This window comes from Sinohyriopsis cumingii, chromosome 11 (genome assembly GCF_028554795.1).
Source record: "Sinohyriopsis cumingii isolate HCF-2022 chromosome 11, ASM2855479v2, whole genome shotgun sequence".
Taxonomy (NCBI): Eukaryota; Metazoa; Mollusca; class Bivalvia; order Unionida; family Unionidae; genus Sinohyriopsis; species Sinohyriopsis cumingii.
In genome coordinates this window covers 5334701-5352908 of record NC_142971.1, presented here as the reverse complement: position 1 = coordinate 5352908, position 18208 = coordinate 5334701, and the positions used below count along the sequence as shown (strand labels likewise).

The 18208-nt window shown below is 35.0% G+C and overlaps 2 protein-coding genes across 2 annotated transcripts in view; one reads left to right on the top strand and one right to left on the bottom strand.

Annotated features, from left to right (window-relative positions):
* Positions 1-4318: 4318 nt before the first annotated feature.
* LOC149787556 (thioredoxin-like protein 4B) lies at positions 4319-16496 on the bottom strand. Its single transcript, XM_089973702.1, has 3 exons — positions 16299-16496; positions 13052-13203; positions 4319-7445 (listed from the first exon to the last, which is right to left on the bottom strand). The coding sequence occupies exons 1-3, from the start codon at positions 16428-16430 to the stop codon at positions 7280-7282; spliced, it is 450 nt and encodes a 149-aa protein (XP_089829828.1). The 5' UTR covers positions 16431-16496; the 3' UTR covers positions 4319-7279.
* Positions 16485-18208, top strand: part of LOC149787555 (tRNA methyltransferase 10 homolog C-like) — a 55904-nt gene continuing 54180 nt past the window's right edge. Inside the window, exon 1 of the mRNA XM_089973701.1 lies at positions 16485-16597. The gene's annotated coding sequence lies outside the window, so the exon portion shown is untranslated. The remainder of the gene's footprint in view (positions 16598-18208) is intronic.

The following is an 18208-nucleotide window of genomic DNA, read 5'->3' as shown; positions in this document are numbered from 1 at the left end:
AAGATTGGGATAACACAGTGATCCCTTATCAAGCAAGGACATGTGTGTTGGAAAGACTGGGATATCACAGTGATCACTTATCAAGCAAGGATATGTGTTGGAAAGATTGGGATATCAAGGATCACTTATCAAGCAATGATCATCTTTGTGTTGATTGGACATTTAAGCAATAAATGTCATTAAAAAGGTCATTGTGTAATATATATATATATATATATATATATATATATATATATATATATATATATATATATATATATATATATATATATCATTGCTCTGCTCAATGCATGACTTTTATTTTCCAGTGAAAAGGATATATGTGCATTCCAAATGCATTTTAAACACTACAACAAACTAATTCCAGGGACAACTGGATTTCACTTCCAGGAATTTCATGCTACTTTTATTTCAAGGAAATCTGAATTAATGTATGCACTGAGTTACAGCTTTCTGATTCTCTCTCTGTAGCTTGAACTTAACCCATTGTTAGAAAAAATCAACAAGCAGAAGAAATGTGCACAATTCAGTTTGAAGTGACAAGCATTGGTATTAAAAATTGCAAATTCCTTTGTCTCCAAAAACACAAATTTTAAAAAATTTACATTGAAATTCAAACCATATGGCTGTTGCTACAAAACTCATTTTAGATTCTGATGCAATAACACCAACCAGTCTGATGCAATAACACCAACCACATAGTCTGAGTCAATGTAGATTCTGATGCAATAACACTGACCACATAGTCTGAGTCAACGTAGATTCTGATGCAATAACACTGACCACATAGTCTGATGCAATAACACCAACCACACAGTCTGAGTCATTGTAGATTCTGATGCAATAACGCCAACCAAATAGTCTGAGTCACTGTAGATTCTGATGCAATAACACTGACCACATAGTCTTAGTCATTGTAGATTCTGATACAACAACACTGACTACATAGTCTGAGGCAATAACACTGACCACAGTCTGACACAATAACACCAACCACATAGTCGGATGCAATAACACCAAACACATAGTCTGAGGCAATAACACTGACCACATAGTCTGACACAATAACACCAACCACATAGTCTGATGCAATAACACCAACCACATAGTCTGATACAATAACGCTGACCACATAATCTGATGCAATAACACCAACCACATAGTCTGATACAATAACACTGACTACATAGTCTGATGCAACAACACCAACCACATAGTCTGATACAATAACACCAACCACATAGTCCGATGCAACAACACCAACCACATAGTCTGATACAATAACACCAACCACAGTCTGATGCAACAACACCAACCACATAGTCTGATGTAATAACACCAACCACATAGTCTGACACAATAACACCAACCACATAGTCTGATGCAACAACACCAGCCACATAGTCTGATACAATAATGCTGACCACATAGTCTGATGCAACAACACCAACCACATAGTCTGATACAATAACACTGACCACATAGTCTGATACAATAACACTGACCACATAATCTGATGCAATAATGCCAACCACAGTCTGATGCAATAACGCTGACCATATAGTCTGATGCAAGAACACTGACCACATAGTCTGAGAGAGGCATGGCTTCATTGGATCTTATAAGCAGCCACTGTCAAAACTGTGTAACATTATCATGACAAGAAAAAAAAATGAATCTATTGTATATACTCATGTATCAGCCCATTTATGTGTAAGTCGACCCCCAAACTGACCAGGTATTAACACTAAAATGTGCATGACCCACATATAAGCTGATTTACAACTCTGAGGCATCTCAAAATGCACAAGGTAAGTTCTAAATGCATTTATTTAGACAAACTTGTATTTAAAAAAAATTACATGTATACTTTATCTCGAGGTTGGCATGCATGATTATTGAAAAGAAATGGTATAAACTTGTTTGAAAAGTAATTTACACAGAAGCTAAATCTGTAATGTGGTTGAGATTTACTTTGAGTTAGGCTTGGAAATGGGTTGGCTTGTTGGTGACTGCCTGTCACAGTTAGATGAGCATTGGAGATCAAATGCATAACTTGGGCTGCAAATGAGCAGCCAACTTGGCTTACGTATTTATATGTGTCTGCTACAGAGGTAAATATCTAAAAATCTAGATGGTTGATGAAAAGTATGCTAATTTGTTATGGTACTAGTGAACTTGATTCATGCATAAGGCACATACTGATTCTTTTTGCTGCCTTGTCACAGGAAAATATTCAAAATAGCTCTTTCCTGTCAAAAATAAATGTAAAAATGAGGGGTTGGTGGCAGTGTTGGTTTAGTATAAAAGCCACCAGTTGCATTAGGAATTAACCTGATTGCCGCAGTCAAAATCTCACATGTATGCTTTCTACAAAAATCATTAGTTTGTTTTTATTTGTATTTTCAGTGTAACATTATTCTCATTTTTCTGCAATTGGTCATTGTCTGATGAAAATTCACCAGATAAACTGTCCAGTGAGACCTAAATTTTCATGCCTGGCGGGAAACAAACCTCCTCATTTCATATCTTCTGATTTCTGTAGAGAACTCCTGATTATTACATAATGTCTTTGATTTTCATTTCTTCTAAACAAGAAAAGTCCTACATGTTCTGTTGTATCACCTGTGAATTATTGTTATGACGAAATAATTATTTTAGTATAAAGCATTCGCTTCTTCTCTAAACAGAATGTTAAGTTTAAACATTATTCACGTAAATTAATGATTATTGTTACCTCTACAATATTAAAAAAAAAAAAAAGAACAAAGAGATAAACCACAACAATAAAATTGTCCACAACTAATTTCAACTTCAACTATGATCACTACGAATGCTGTAACTCCATATGCTATAGCTCCATTCCCACAAAAGAAACTTACACGAGTGAGCACCTGGCATTTTTATACCACATATACCAATGTTAAACTGGTATAGTTACCGGTCAAAATTCTCTCTTATCACAAGCCAGTTTCAGGGTTTTAATGATAAAAACGCCTGTACTGCTATTGCAAAATGAAAGAGAAATTTGCCAACTATCAACATAACAGACACCGATACATCAAGCTTTCCATTGTGTGGAAAGTTATGTTTGTTCAGCTAAAACACAAAACTAAAGTCGATGTTGATCTTAGTTGATCTCTATGAGAATTTTATCTTTTATTATTACCACTCTTCATGAACATGTAAATTACGATGGTCATGTGCCTTGTACAAATAAGCATTTGTACCTTTAAAAAAATATTAACTCAATGTATAGGATCACTTATATTATTGAAAATGAGTAACTCTTGAGCGTGCTATTCAACGTAAATGAAACAGCTATGAAGGACTAACTGAAATGTTATCTGGAAGAATGCAATTTGGTTGAAACAATGAATAAAGCAAAATCTGCATCTATATTTGTGAATAAGTAAGGATTTAAGTGATACTATGCCCACTTGAACTGTGTAAGTACTGTACATTATAGTTCAGCATGGTCTCCCTGGTAAACTCAATCAGCCAGTGAATTATTAAGTCTGTATTTACCTTAATTTAACTTCATCTTGGAGAAATCAGAAAATATGCACATGCAAAATAATAACAAAATCAATCATAGTACTTTATAACTGCTTAATAATTGTCGGGTCACAGAAAGTTACATTTTTTTTACATGTTTATATCTTAGGACACAGAACAAATTATTGTTTTGTGTCCCAAGATTTACAGCCATTACAGAAGTCAACAAAAAGACCTAAAAACTGTTAAGTTTACACAAAGGCCCGCAGATAAGCCGAACCCCTTCTTCCAGGCATTTATTTTTTCCTAAATTATGCGGCTTATACACGAATATATACGGTATATCATATTATTAAATTAATTCCTATGACTCTGAGCTTCAAACAATAAACAACCCAGTAATTAATAAAATTTGATAAATGCCTACAATAAAACTTAATTCAGTGGCAAAATGTTTATAACATAGGAAATTGCCATTATTCATAGACTAATCTCTCTGATGATTACACTGCAAGCGCAGTTGGCCTGAGAGTTTTATTTGTCATTATCTGACAATGAAGAAGAAACATCTTCCACTACAAATTAAATTTTGGTTGCTTACATTTTTGTTGAGTGGAATAAAATCTTATGACACTGGGAATTTGGGAACAATGGGATCCAAAATTCTGTTTTCTTGCCTACAGGCATGACAAATTCAATAAAGTAAGCCTTTTATTGAGTTTGAAGAACATAAATTTCACAACTATTATTGCCTGATGACATTCAGCCAATTAAACTGGCTATTTTCATGATATAAAAAAGAACACAAAATTTACTTCAATAATATATAATTTTTTTATTTCCATTGAGGCATAAAACCAGTAAACAATCCTGACATTTTTGGCACTGCTCACTCAACTAGGGTCTGTCTTTTTTAGTTAAATAACTCCCCCGTTATTTAGTTTATTTAAATACAAGAAAGATACACAGTTATATGGCTACTGTGCTGTACACCATCGTCAATACCAAATTCTACTCAGTTCTTATGCTGTATCATGGATATTGTTTATACTATGTCCCCCCCCCCCCAACTATCCTTGTCCAGGATTTTATGATGTAGTATCCAAATAAATGTCCTGAAAATATGCAGTGAAAGTATGCATTGGACAAATCAGCACCCCAGATCAATATCTTTAGTGACCCCACTAAAAAAGAAAAAAGAACTCCACAAAATGGCACCTCCTCCATCCCACCCCAGCCTTAGTGCCCAGTATCACCCACCACTTGCAACAACCCTGGTCACGTAGCTCTGTGTCTCTGACAGTCCTGCATTAGGTTGCACAGCAGCCATTTCAGAACCATCTCTCTCCACCTAATTATATTTTTCCTACAGCATGATTTTCTATGAGATGCTTCAACCATCTGAGCTTACATGTGAAGATTTAGCAATACTTTCCCTAAAAATATATTAGCTAGCAAGAATAATAAAGGAAATCCACAGGTCATGAAATACTTTCTAAAAAATTGAATACTGATCAATGACAAATTTTCAGTCAACAGCTTGTTGATAATGTCTTCTCTTACAACACAATAACTTCCATGTCCATGCCTTCTCCACTGTGACTTTGTGCAGTGCTCAATGAAAAACAATCTCAAACACAGGCTCTAGTCAAGTGACTTTTTAAAAAAAAACACATGCCTTGACTAAAATTCCATTAGCCCCGACTCCAGCTACATGCACCCAAAAGGGCCTTATTTTTTAAACTATTATTCTGACAATGTTTAACATGCTGTACTTTATATTAACATAAAAAGAAGAAAAATAATATTAACTGTTTATTCATAAAAATATTTCACATAAAGCAATATTTTCTCCAGGTCCTGATGTCAACCTTTTTCTAATTGTTCCTGGGCTCAAACAATTTTCAGTCACAGACAAAGGGAAAGTATCTTTTAAAAAAAATCACTCGCCCTGACTTAAAATCCACTTGCTTAAGGTCACATTTAAATTTTTATTCTGACATACCCATGCCATGCAGAAGGAAAAAAATGGTTATACATGTGATATTGGTCACATTCAGCTGAAGAAGAGACACAACTAATGAGGTTTCCAAGTGTTTCACACTTTCTCGATGATCAGGTGGTAATTCTGAATCATTGTGGCACACACATCTGCTCTTCAATGTCAACGTACAGTTTCATTATGATCTGTAAATAGGGACAAGTATTCGAGGACCTTGATGTACTTTCATTTTCAAAATTGAAAATATATGAAATCATGAGGCTGTGATATTTTTTAATACCAATCAGTAAAACAGTAGCTTCAAGTTTGTAAAGATTTTGTGCAATAGTACTTTGGATGTTTCACAATTACAGAAATATTAGTGACTACTTACTCTCTGAACTAAATGGATTTAAATATAATGTAATTACCTCAGTTCCTTAAGGTGAAAATCTTTGCATTAGGGGTTTTTATACGTTGATAATCCTCTGTCTTAACTGTCAAACAATCTACATATATTTAAGCAGCAAAGCATTACTAAATCAGCAAATGACAGCTCATCATTCATGCTGTACAAATGAATGCTAATAAGAAGTAACCAATAAAAATATGGAGAACAGAAACAGTACTGTTACCCATTCACAGGTAATGTTGTTTGCTTTGTACAAAGGTTATTGCTTCTGATAGAAGATGATCTTCATAATGTGGAGGGATTTACAGCAGGCAGCTATTACTTTACCGTTGACTTTCAAGAACATCAAAATAAAAATACAGCACTGTGTTGAAAGGCTCAAGATTTTGTTTCGGCAAATTATTTAGGGCAGACTCAATGGGCAAATTACTTATAACATGAGAGGGGCCTGATTTAGATTTAGAGGGGTCATAGGCATAGGGCCATCAGATGTTTTGGAGTTCTGTAGTGGCTTGGCTCTTAAGAATGTGAGGATGCATAGTATAGGAGGCAATATTTCAAATACTCCACAAGTATGAACAGTAACAATACGGTCGGGCTTACTCTTGATTCCCAACCCCTAGAAATTAAAAACTGATGAACTGTATTGTACCATTGATTTTAAAGAACCCAAATGGATGACTGTACCTGCCACTGACAGAATAGACAGATCTTGAAGATGGTACCAACTGCATCTTCATGTGCATTTCTGTGACCAAAAGTTCACCCCAGACATATGAATAAAGCAAGCATGGTGGAAAAATAGCTGTAGCACAGGAAGGTGGTCATTTTAAACTAGGAATGCATGGAAAGCATCTAATTTATTCGGATCAGCTTGGCAGAAATCCCAAAGGGTTCTAAAAAACTGAACACGTCATTACACCCAACATGAGGTTAATCTCAGAATGAAGGGAATGGCTGTGTAGTTAGGATGTAAGAAACTAAATTTCAATTAGTTTTAAAATGTAATATTGTCACAAATGGCATATGTCCACTAGAGTTCTTCAGCTTTATCTGAAGACATTCTTCACAATCAGGAGATGATAAGGTGTCTTGTCATTCTGTGCAATTAGTATTTGGAAAACAATGGTCCAGCCACTTGATTCACCCTTGTTCTATTGCTCCTGGCAATTGCTATCTGTTATCTTAAGTCAAAGGCATTGATGCAGTTCAGTGTAACAGCTGACAAGGAAACTTTTGCTATCAGCATGGCTTGTACAATGAAAATGTTAACAGCCTCAAGTCATTGATGTAATTGATGAAGCCAAAGCTGAACTTTTTATCTCCCATAAACTGTAATGACTGCTATTAACTTGTGTCAACTGCTTCATAGTGCAAAATTTGGCCTGTCAAATATCCTTGTAAAGAAGATCATATTTGGGTATATCCTTTGGATCCAATGGACTTGTCACCATCAATTTGCCCTTCATTGCTCCACGGTAAATCACCTCAACGACATCGATGAAGTCTTGCTTAGTTCTGAAAGTTCCTATAAACTTGGTATGATCAGGTGACCTGAAAGAAATTATTAAATATTTAAATGTTTAAGCAACCTCTTGTAACCATAAATACAAATACATGTCTGTGATAAACCGCATCCAAACCATCTCTAATATTTCTCAATGAAATAAAACCATCTTCCTTTGCTTGGTTTAACAGAAAATGATTTGTATACATCATCATACAAATAACACATAAGGAGACAGACAGGACTGTGTAGTAAGCAAACATCCTCACGGAAAGTTCAAAGAGATTCACTACAAACTGAGTAACTAATACACATCATCACAGAAAGTTCATATACCAGTAGATTCAAAGAGGAATAAGTAACTAATAAACATCGTCACAAATTGTATAAATAGATTCATTGGGAAATGAGTAACTAGAGAACATAGTCATAGAAAGTTCAAATAGATTCAAACAGAATTGAGTAATTAGTATACGTCATAGAAAGTTCAAACAGATTCACTGAGAAATAGAGAATTAAGTAACTAGTAAAAATCATCATAAAACATACAAATACCACATAAGGAGATATAGAGAACTGAGTAACTAGCAAACATTATCAAAGTACAAATACCATACAAGGAGAAATACCTGTAGAGGACTATGTAACAAGTGAATATCATCACAGAAAGTATAAATATCACATTTAGGACAAAGCAGACATCATCAGAAATCTTTAGGTGAAAACCCCATGTCTTAATGATCATCTCATTCAGTGGAAGTAGTGACAACAAAATTGTTATGACAGTTGTCATAGCAGCAATAAAATTATGACAGTTGTCATAGCAGCCTTACTGGATATACAAATGGCACCATCTTAATTTTTGACCAACTAGGTAACATTAGTAAAACTCCAGACATATATTGATTACAGAGATTATGAAGATAGCCACCATGCTCATTTTCAGCTCAACATAAGAACCCTTCTGATGAAAACCCCATACCTGTCATTTAAAATTGACTTTCCATTTAAAAGGAATAGTGAAAACAAAATTTTCAAGATAGACATATTCTGGATGTCAGATCAGCACCATTTAACTAAGATCAACAAAACATTATAATAATTCTTTTAGTGAATACCCCATGCTGATATGAGAAATAGTGATAACAAGATTTTCAACTTAGCCACTGTGGCAGCCATATCTGACATCAGATCTGCACTATTTTCATTTCAACTAACTAGTCATCATATGACTTGCCATATAGAAGTGATAAGAATTTCAAGATGGCCACTATGACAGCCATATTGGACTTCATATTAGATTATTTTCAAAAGGATTCATGTAGTTATTATAAGAAGCCATAAAAAAAACAAATGTCAAGATTACTTTTTCGTTTCAGGAGGAGCAGCATATCAATATTTTTAAGATGATTGATGTGGTGGACATACTGGATGTCAGATCAATACCATTTTAATTCAGGACAAGCTAGACATCATTAAGAGTCATTTAGTAAAAAATGTTTATATGACCATCCGTATAGCAGAAGCATAGCTGCCAACCCTCCAGGTTCACAATTAGTGAAAATAGGGATAACAATTAGTAAAATCTGACATGAATTCATGAAGTGATCTTTGAGTCTGGGAATATTTTTAGGAACAATCGTTTAGCATGGTCTCCAGCTGATAAAGGTAGATTGTGTTCAACAAGGAAACTCACAAACAATGCTTGAGCACTGGTAGCTTGCAGGTCTTCTGTTGAGAGCTGAAATCTGCTACAAGTTCTTAATTTTCCGAACCTCTATGTGCTTTTTGCTACCAATGTACTTCCTCACATCCTCTCTACCACCATGCCAAATGGTAAAATTTGTGGCACACTGCATGTAAAAAGCATGATGTATCTCTATGTTTGACAGCTGCATGCAAGGCCAATTTTTTGCATATTCCAAACTAAACTTCACATTTTGTGCAATACTTTTCTTTTTCCTTGTTGGTGAAGACATTTTCAAGATGCAGTGCCGAATGATAATTCAAATCAGTGTTTGTGGTGCATGCACAGAGCGAAATTCCAGTTAGGCCTCAGTTTCTCTCAAAAGCATTTGTAAAACTACTCTTATCCATATACACCGCTCCCTCAATAACTCGCGCCCAGATAACTCGCGATCCCGCTTATAACGCGATGTCTGTCTTGGCTCCCGATATTTTCCAGAGAAAATGTATTTAAAATATCTTTAAAATATGCTGAACATGAAAAATTATGATAAGAATTGATAAATTAAACCTTGATACACTGCTCGTTTTATCATCGAAAATGGTGATTAAAGCCCGTAAAAATATAATCCATATCTTGAAATTTGCAAGTTCTAAAGAAGAATTAATTTCAGAGATCTCGAAAACGTTTAATTACGCGTATTTGGATGCCAATTTTTATCTGGGATGCAGAAAATCACTGAGGTGGGAGTCCTCTGTACGCATGTAATAGGTGCGCGGGAAAATTTAAAGATTTGCCGGTCCTGTTTCAGCCACCTGCTTTGTGGGAAAATGTGTTGATCAGTTAACTGTGCTGATATTTACAATGACAGAATTCAGTGACTGAAAGACTCTTTGATGTACTGTTGCCATTTTATAAGAGTACATTAAAAAAAAAAGAAAAAAGAACATGATGCAACAGCTAGGCGGCTAGTTCAAAGGCTTTGACTAGCGGCCGAGTGAGAAAATGTACTGATATTTAGTGATTGAATTCAGAGGCAGAAAGACCCAGTTTTAAAATCCTAGCGAGACCTCTGTTTAAAGATATCATATATTATGTAAGTTTTTATGATAAATAGTTGTCAGTATACTGTAAATAAACAGTCTGGTGAAATAGCAATCAATGAAAACTTCTGGTAAATGCTAACAGGTGGCAACAGAGAATGAAATAAACACCAATTAAACGTCTTCCTGTGTGAAAGTCACGTTCTAATCCTTTAATTCCGTTTCAGTGTAAACATTATAATCACAACATATTCTGTTCACTGAAAACATGAAAAGAGTCAATCGACTGTCACATTGAAACCCGTGAGTACTTCTGTGAGAACCTAATTACATGTAAATGCTGGCTTTGTTTTGATCAACAACTTGGGGAAGTGTTTGTTGCATTAAAAAAAAAATCGATTACAAGAGACCTCAGATGCTGGATGAAGGGTCTTGGAGCTGCCTTTGACGTAAAGCAAAACAGTAACAGAGACAACGACGATGATAGTAACTTCGAATGTTTCAGTGAAACTGATGTCATTAATGCCGAGGCTGTTTGGGAGAAATTCGTACAGACTCATGGTCCTGAGATAGGCGTTTCTCTTGATGATATGGAGGAGTGGATTTGTGCTGACAATGATTGTCCCAAAGCCGAATACATGTCAGATGAAACTATAATTATTTCTATAGCGAACAAATTTGCAGCAGAAGACGATTCTAACTGGAGTAACACAAGTGTTGAAAGTGATGCAGACGCAGATGTTGCACCCCCACCCCTCTGCACAGGAAGCAATCAAATATTTTGATATTGCCATAAGGTGGCTGGAGACCCAAAATGTTGACTACGTAAAGCTCATGCAGTTGAGAAATCTGAGAGATTTTGCTCGGCGGCAGAGAAACCAAGGAGTAACACACAAAAAAAATAACTGATTTTTTTCAAAAAGTGAATTGATATTTGTCAAGCGTGGCACAAACGGCAAGTATTAACTTGTTCTAATTTACGTTGTTTTAAATTTGTAGACCAATTAAATATGTCTGTATTGATTAACCCTTATTTTTTTTTTGTTTTCCATTTTACTTCTATCACATTCAAAAATATTTATCTATCTATCGTTCGATCGACACTGTTTCTCGAAAAGAATCGATCTTTTGTATATAAAAAAATGACTAATTTGGATTAAACAATAAAACTAGAATGTATCCAATTCAACATAAAAATTAGTGACGTAGTACACAATGTGTGAAGTGGTACACATGTTAAGCGAACGGAAACCACGTGGAAAAATGTTTTCGATGATCGCCTCAATATACTGTAATTTATCCTGAAATTAATGTTGTCCTATGAGGAAATAATAAAGTACACCGTTATGAAGAGATATTTATTAACATTTAATCTCAGAACAATTATAAAGTGAGTATTCAAGAGTATAATCTGCCTACCCCCCCCCCCATTATTTCTCCATTATGTCATCAATCACTTTATTGGTTTTGGGCTTATTTTATAGGTCCCTCGATAACTCGCGCCTCACTTATAGTGTGGTCGATGTTTCTGGACCCCGATGTGCGCGAGTTATCGAGGGAGTGGTGTACATTCAAATATGCTAAAATGCTTGCTACTGGGCCAACTGTATCAATCAGCTATAGTTCCACTAATATCATGACCAGCAGTACCAGACCGTTTCGGCAACTGCTGATATCATGACTAGCACTTAACGTGAAATCAGTTATTTTATTAAAGATTTAAAATAACTGAGAACTGGGGAATTCATGATTTTTTGCAAGAGGCGTGAATCTGTGAATCACTGAAAAAGTCATGATATTAACACCAAAATCATGAGGGTTGGCAGCTATGCAAGAGTAATGATAACAAGATTTTCAAGATGACAAAAATGGTGGCCATCATACTGGTACCATTTTCATTTAAGGACTACCAGACATTATAAAAAGTCTTCTAGTGAAAATCCCATGCTGACATGACCATCCCATTAGCAGGTTTAGCAATGAAGATGTCTGATGTGGTGGTCATATGGCACATCAAATCAGCACCATTTTTATATACAACCAACTAGACATCATAAGAAATCTTTAAGTGAATACCTAATGTTGATATCAAAGCACTGCTGTACAATGAGTTACCCTGACCTCAAGGTCGGAAGGTTGAGCATATACATCACAAAATGAAATGATTCATCAAAAGTATTAACAAAATTCATCATGGAATTTACCAAATATATGCAAATGAAAAAAAAATGAAATAAAAACCTAATGCACATTTTCACAACAGATGCTGACTTCAAAGTCAAAATGGACAGTGAGTGTGTTACATAATGAATTGTACTAGCGTTATAATAATGATTCATTCCAAGTTAAAAAAATATCTATCAAGGAGTGTCAGGGTCATTCAAGAATATATGATTAAAGGATTCACAATAATTACTAATCAATAATGCAAGAAAATCAGAAATTTGCAAATGTGCAAAAAACTGCGCATTTTTTTTTATTTTAACAAAATATCTTTATTTCTTTATTAAATCCATTTAATAGTCAGACAATTCTCTTTTTGTTCAAACAGAGGGGTTAATTTTGAAATGAAAATTTGTTAATTAAAATCTTAGCAAATTTTCTGTAACTGCAACCTTGACACTATGGTTCAAGGGAAAAGTGAACACGTCACAGAATAAACTATCAAAATTTTATGATCATTCTTGAGGTCAAATATATGCAAATTAAAAACTTGATCACTGTCCCTGAGATGCTTTTACATGCTATGTTTAGGTGGAAATTGGGTCCAAGATAATGGTTTGCATAATGAACAAACAATTCAACAAACACACAAAACATCCAACTCTCACAACTGTGAGAGGATAAACAAGAGAGATTATGATTGTTTTGTTGCAGACATCTCTGTTTTGTATTTAATAATATCAGCCATAATCAGACATACCCCCAATCCACTTTCATATGCTGTGCATTGAAAAAGAAAATGGTGGCTGGAATTAAGGTGATGTCAAAGTACTGGCAGTACATAGGCAGATTGTCTACATCTACACAGTAGATGGAGGCCATGTTAGCTAGCTCGGGTGCTGCCTTGGATAACTGAAGAAGAAAAAAATTACAAATAAAACAATGTAAGTAAAGAACAGTAACTTCATGGATGGATAATCTGATGGATAATCTGTACCTAAATAACTACATATGTATTATGGATAATCTGATGGATAATCTGTACCTAAATAACTACATATGTATTATGGATAATCTGATGGACAATCAGTGCCTAAATAACAACACATATGTATTATGGATAATCTGATGGACAATCAGTTTCTAAATAACTACACATATGTATTATGGATAATCTGATGGACAATCAGTGCCAAAATAACTACACATATGTATTATGGATAATCTGATGGACAATCAGTGCCTAAATAACTACACATATGTATTATGGATAACCTGATGGGCAATCTGTGCCTAAATAACTACACATATGTATTAAGTTAGCACATTCTTTAAAATCAGAGTTGTCTTTGAAAATACTACCATACAGATTCAAGGCTCTATAATTAAAAGCTGTATGACTGTCCAAGGCAAGTAAAACTTGGAGTTGGGAAAAATGAAATCTGTATGTGCTTGTTTGACTGGGAAAAATGAAATCTGTATGTATGTGCTTGTTTGACTGGGAAAAATGAAATCTGTATGTATGTGCTTGTCTGACTAGAAAAAATGAAATCTTATGTGCTTGTTTGACTGGGCGAGTGACTTACAGATGTTACATATAAGACAGTTTTATTCCACACTATTTTGACCACTTGGCACCCCGATTCCATTTATAAAATGTTTGATAATGGCATTACTAAAATTCTAATTCTCTGAATTCTAAATATTCAGGTTGGTTAACTAAAAGATTATTAATAATGATAACATGTCAGTATTGTAAACACCAGGTCAGCAAGTTTTAACGCCCAGTAAGAACTGATGTCAATCTGTCAGTAATGTAGATAAACCATGCTTTATCAGCATATAGGTTAAAACATGTTTTTAAAACAACAAAAAAAAAGTTTAAAAAGAATTCCAACTTTGTCAGTTTTAATTGTATCTGGAATATTAAACTGCCAACTCAATGTTTTGTTTTAAAAATTTAGATTAATATATATCCTTCCCTGTACAGAGTTATCATTGAGGTGTTAATGGAAACTGATGCTATATATACTCCTTATATGATGCCTAAAACATTTTGTATTAATTAGACCCTCTGATGTATAGTCTCATACAAGTTTTCCAACCTCTGAAACCTTTGTACAGAAATGCTGAGACAATTTACTGATTTGAAGGCAAACAATTTAAAGCATGCCAAGCAGGCATGTGGCTGATTACAATTATAATTGTAATCAATTACGGTGTAATCATAATCATTGATTTCAGAAGCTCTAATCATAATCACAGATGTAACTGTCCTTCATTGGTAGTGTATTGGAATTGTGTAATCATGATTACAAATGATCACAACAAAATATATCTCTAATTATAGTCCTAATAATTGTAAGAATAATACAATTTCCATAAACAAAAGACCATGAATATTGACTATTACAATAAGGAATGTGCAATTTTAGGTGACCAATACACTAGCTAATTTTTCTAAAATTATAAAAGTTTGTTTTTCAGTTATACAATGTATGATATCTGCCCCGAACAAAAAGAGATATAAAGCAAATACAAACAGATTGTAATTGTAATCATTCCCCTGTGATCGCAATCATGGTTTCCAAACACATGTAAAGTGTAATCATAATTGTAATCATCAGTGCCAAATAACCTTTAATCGTAATTGAGCACCTGTAATTGACACCATGCATGATGCTATGGAATATGAGGGAATAAATAATTGTCATTTGCTATGCATGCTTCACTAAAATAACTCTTTTTTTTAAATGGAAGGTATCACCTTAAAATGCATATTTCTGAAAAGGTGAAAGTGCTTCAGTTGGTCAAAACCGAGGACTTCAGGATATATTGTTGCATTAACTTGGCTTTTGCATTGTTCATTTTGTTCCGATTACTTCAAAAGATGATGAAAAAGACTGCTTAAGAAGCTTAAAAATATAAAAGTCTGAACAATAGCTATATTCGTTGTGTTTCAGGTCTAATTCTTTTTACACATCTTCTAAACCATATGTGTCAAACTCAAGGCCCGTGGGCCACATCAGGCCCGGCGTACAATTATATCAGGCCTGAGAGGTCTTGACCGGCGTACAATTATATCCGGCCCGAGAGAGAATTTTAGGCTATGGTGTTTCCCATTGCACACTTTGCTGAAAAACTTAGCTTACTTCGCGCCGAGTTCACACGGCGCTTTAGTGACTTTGAAGCACAGAAAAGTAATTTCGAGCTGTTTCGTAACCCATTTGCCATAGACGTGGAAACTGCACCTGTAAATTTGCAGATGGAGCTAATAGATCTGCAGTGTAATGGGACACTAAAGGCAAAGTACGACACTGTGGGGCCTGCACAGTTCACTCGTTTCATTCCTGAAGAGATGCCCCAGCTTCGTCTACATGCGGCTCGAACCTTGAGCATGTTTGGTAGCACATATCTGTGTGATCAGCTGTTTTCTGTGATGAAGATTAACAAAACATCACACAGGAGTCGTCTCACTGATGAACACTTGCAGTCCATCATGAGACTCTCAATGACACAGAACATTACTCCCAACATAAACGAACTTGTAGCCAAGAAAAGATGCCAAACATCCAGCTCTGACAAAATGGCACAAGAGCGAAAATGGGTATGCCAATGATTTTTTATTACTAAAACTTTTTTCTGTTTTAATTTATATTAATGTTTAAAAAAGGTTTAATTTTCCACTTACTGAATGTTTATCCTGTTCGGCTCGCAACCTTACGTGTGATTTGAGTTTTGGCTCGCTGAGCGATTGAGTTTGACACCCCTGTTCTAAACAATGTTATTTTATTTCAGCCCTACGGTAATTGTTGCAAGCGGTCAAGGGGAGGCAAATCGTCGCATTACTCAGTTCGTCTACAAGTGGCTTTGATAATCAGGAGTACGATTGTACTATATATATATATATATATATATATATATATATATATATATATATATACAACTTTATATAAGTTTATATCCCACGATACAAAACACGATACCACGATCAAAATGGCTCTTACTATGTCATCCAGCTGCAAGCATGTTGTATCATTATCTCTCCCAAATCTCAAAACTAGCACCCGATCTTCCGTTGTTTTTATAGCTTGATCAACTTCTTTCTTGCTGTTCAGATGTGGGAGCAAGAAAGACATTTGCAATCGAGGCAGAGGTCTACTGCGTTTTCGATAATCAACTGATCTGAGTCACAGGAACGCTTTAAATATTTCAACTTTTTCATCATACTCAGTCAGTTACATTAACGCATGGCTTTCTGCTTTGCTTGAACATTTGTTGTATTCGTATGAAACAGTTACATAAGGTAACTAAATGTATGAACTCCATTATAAGGACTTTTATTATATATTAGGTTCATCGGCTGGACTGATGTGCAGTTTACCCGTGGCCAGATTATTTAGGTTACATCCATTTGAGAGCTGCTCGACGCGAACTTTATGTTGAGGAAAACGAATGCTGGCTGATTCGGACCATAGCTGATTCGGCCCAGATGACGGCTTATTCGGCCCACATTACGGGCTGAATCGGACCAGAATAATGGATGATTCGGACCAGATTAATGGCTGATTCGGACCATGTGAATTATTATAAGAAAAACCGTGTAACATTATTTAGTTTAGTAGTTATTACTGTTTTTGTAGACATACTAAGAGAATATAAAAAGTTGATATTAGGCTTTTAAATTTACGTAAGACAGTTATTAGGAAATTTCTAATCGAAATCAGAACATACTCCATATTAACTATAGCATTTAGATTTTTTCAACCAAAATAAATAATATATATATACACACACACACACATACAAAGACTTTTCTGGCTTAAAGGTGATAACATTTTAATGCTCAATGCATTCAGCTTTAAGGTTCAATACTTATTCAAAATTCGACACTTTACAGATAGATTATAAATTCAGAAAAACATTAACAGAGGTTGCTTAAAACAAATATTATTAAAATATATTTTGTCTTACGAGGTCCACAAAATTAGAAGAATATAAACGTATGGTATTGACGTGTGATATTTTATCGAACTAAATAAAAAATTGTACAGCACCTCACTTTCTCCTTTAGGATATAAGTTTTATGTAGTACTATTAGTACCCAGACCTGTATGTGTGGACACAAATAATGTAAACTCAGATCAATATGTATGCATAAATGTTGCTGCATCGACACTTAGCGATTTTTGTCCCCAACAATCTGCATACAATTTAATGATCAATTCCTTAAATGCAGTTTAATGATCGAATCCTTAAATGCATATTTGAACTGCTCAACATACCTGGGAAATAATGAGAAATATCGTGTCTTAAACAAATGTAAGTGTCACATTTAAATCTCGGACGAAACATTGATATTTCAAATGGTCCGAATCAGCCAGAAATCTTGTCCGAATCAGCCCGTAATTTGGACCGAATAAGCCTGGTCCGAATCAGCCTGTTACTGAGGAAAACAAACCACAATAATCTGAAGGGAAAAAAGTCATCCAGAGTGACAGAAATACTTCAGATTACCCCCATGACCCATTCTGACAGTACCCTGTCTACCATACTATATAAGAGAGAAGGTACATAACTGCCACTGTTCAGTAATTAAAGAAGGGATGTATCGTAGGGTCGCAAACATGGTGTAGCTGTTTTCGCCGGTTGGCTTTTGAGTGCAATTTTGTCTCGGCAGGCAAAATTTGCGTTTTTTAGCCCGTAACTTCAGTTTGGTACAACACAGAAAGGAGGCCCTGAGCGGTCTAAAGCACTCTCTGTTACGGATCACTGCCATCTCACCTCTGTCTGCATGGGTTTGAGTCTAGGATTTGGCCAATATGTGAGAAAGCTTGCCAATAGCTTCTCGTGGGTCGGGGGGGGTTCCCGGGTTCTTCCTCCACCATTAATACCGTCCGCCATGCATAGCCTATTG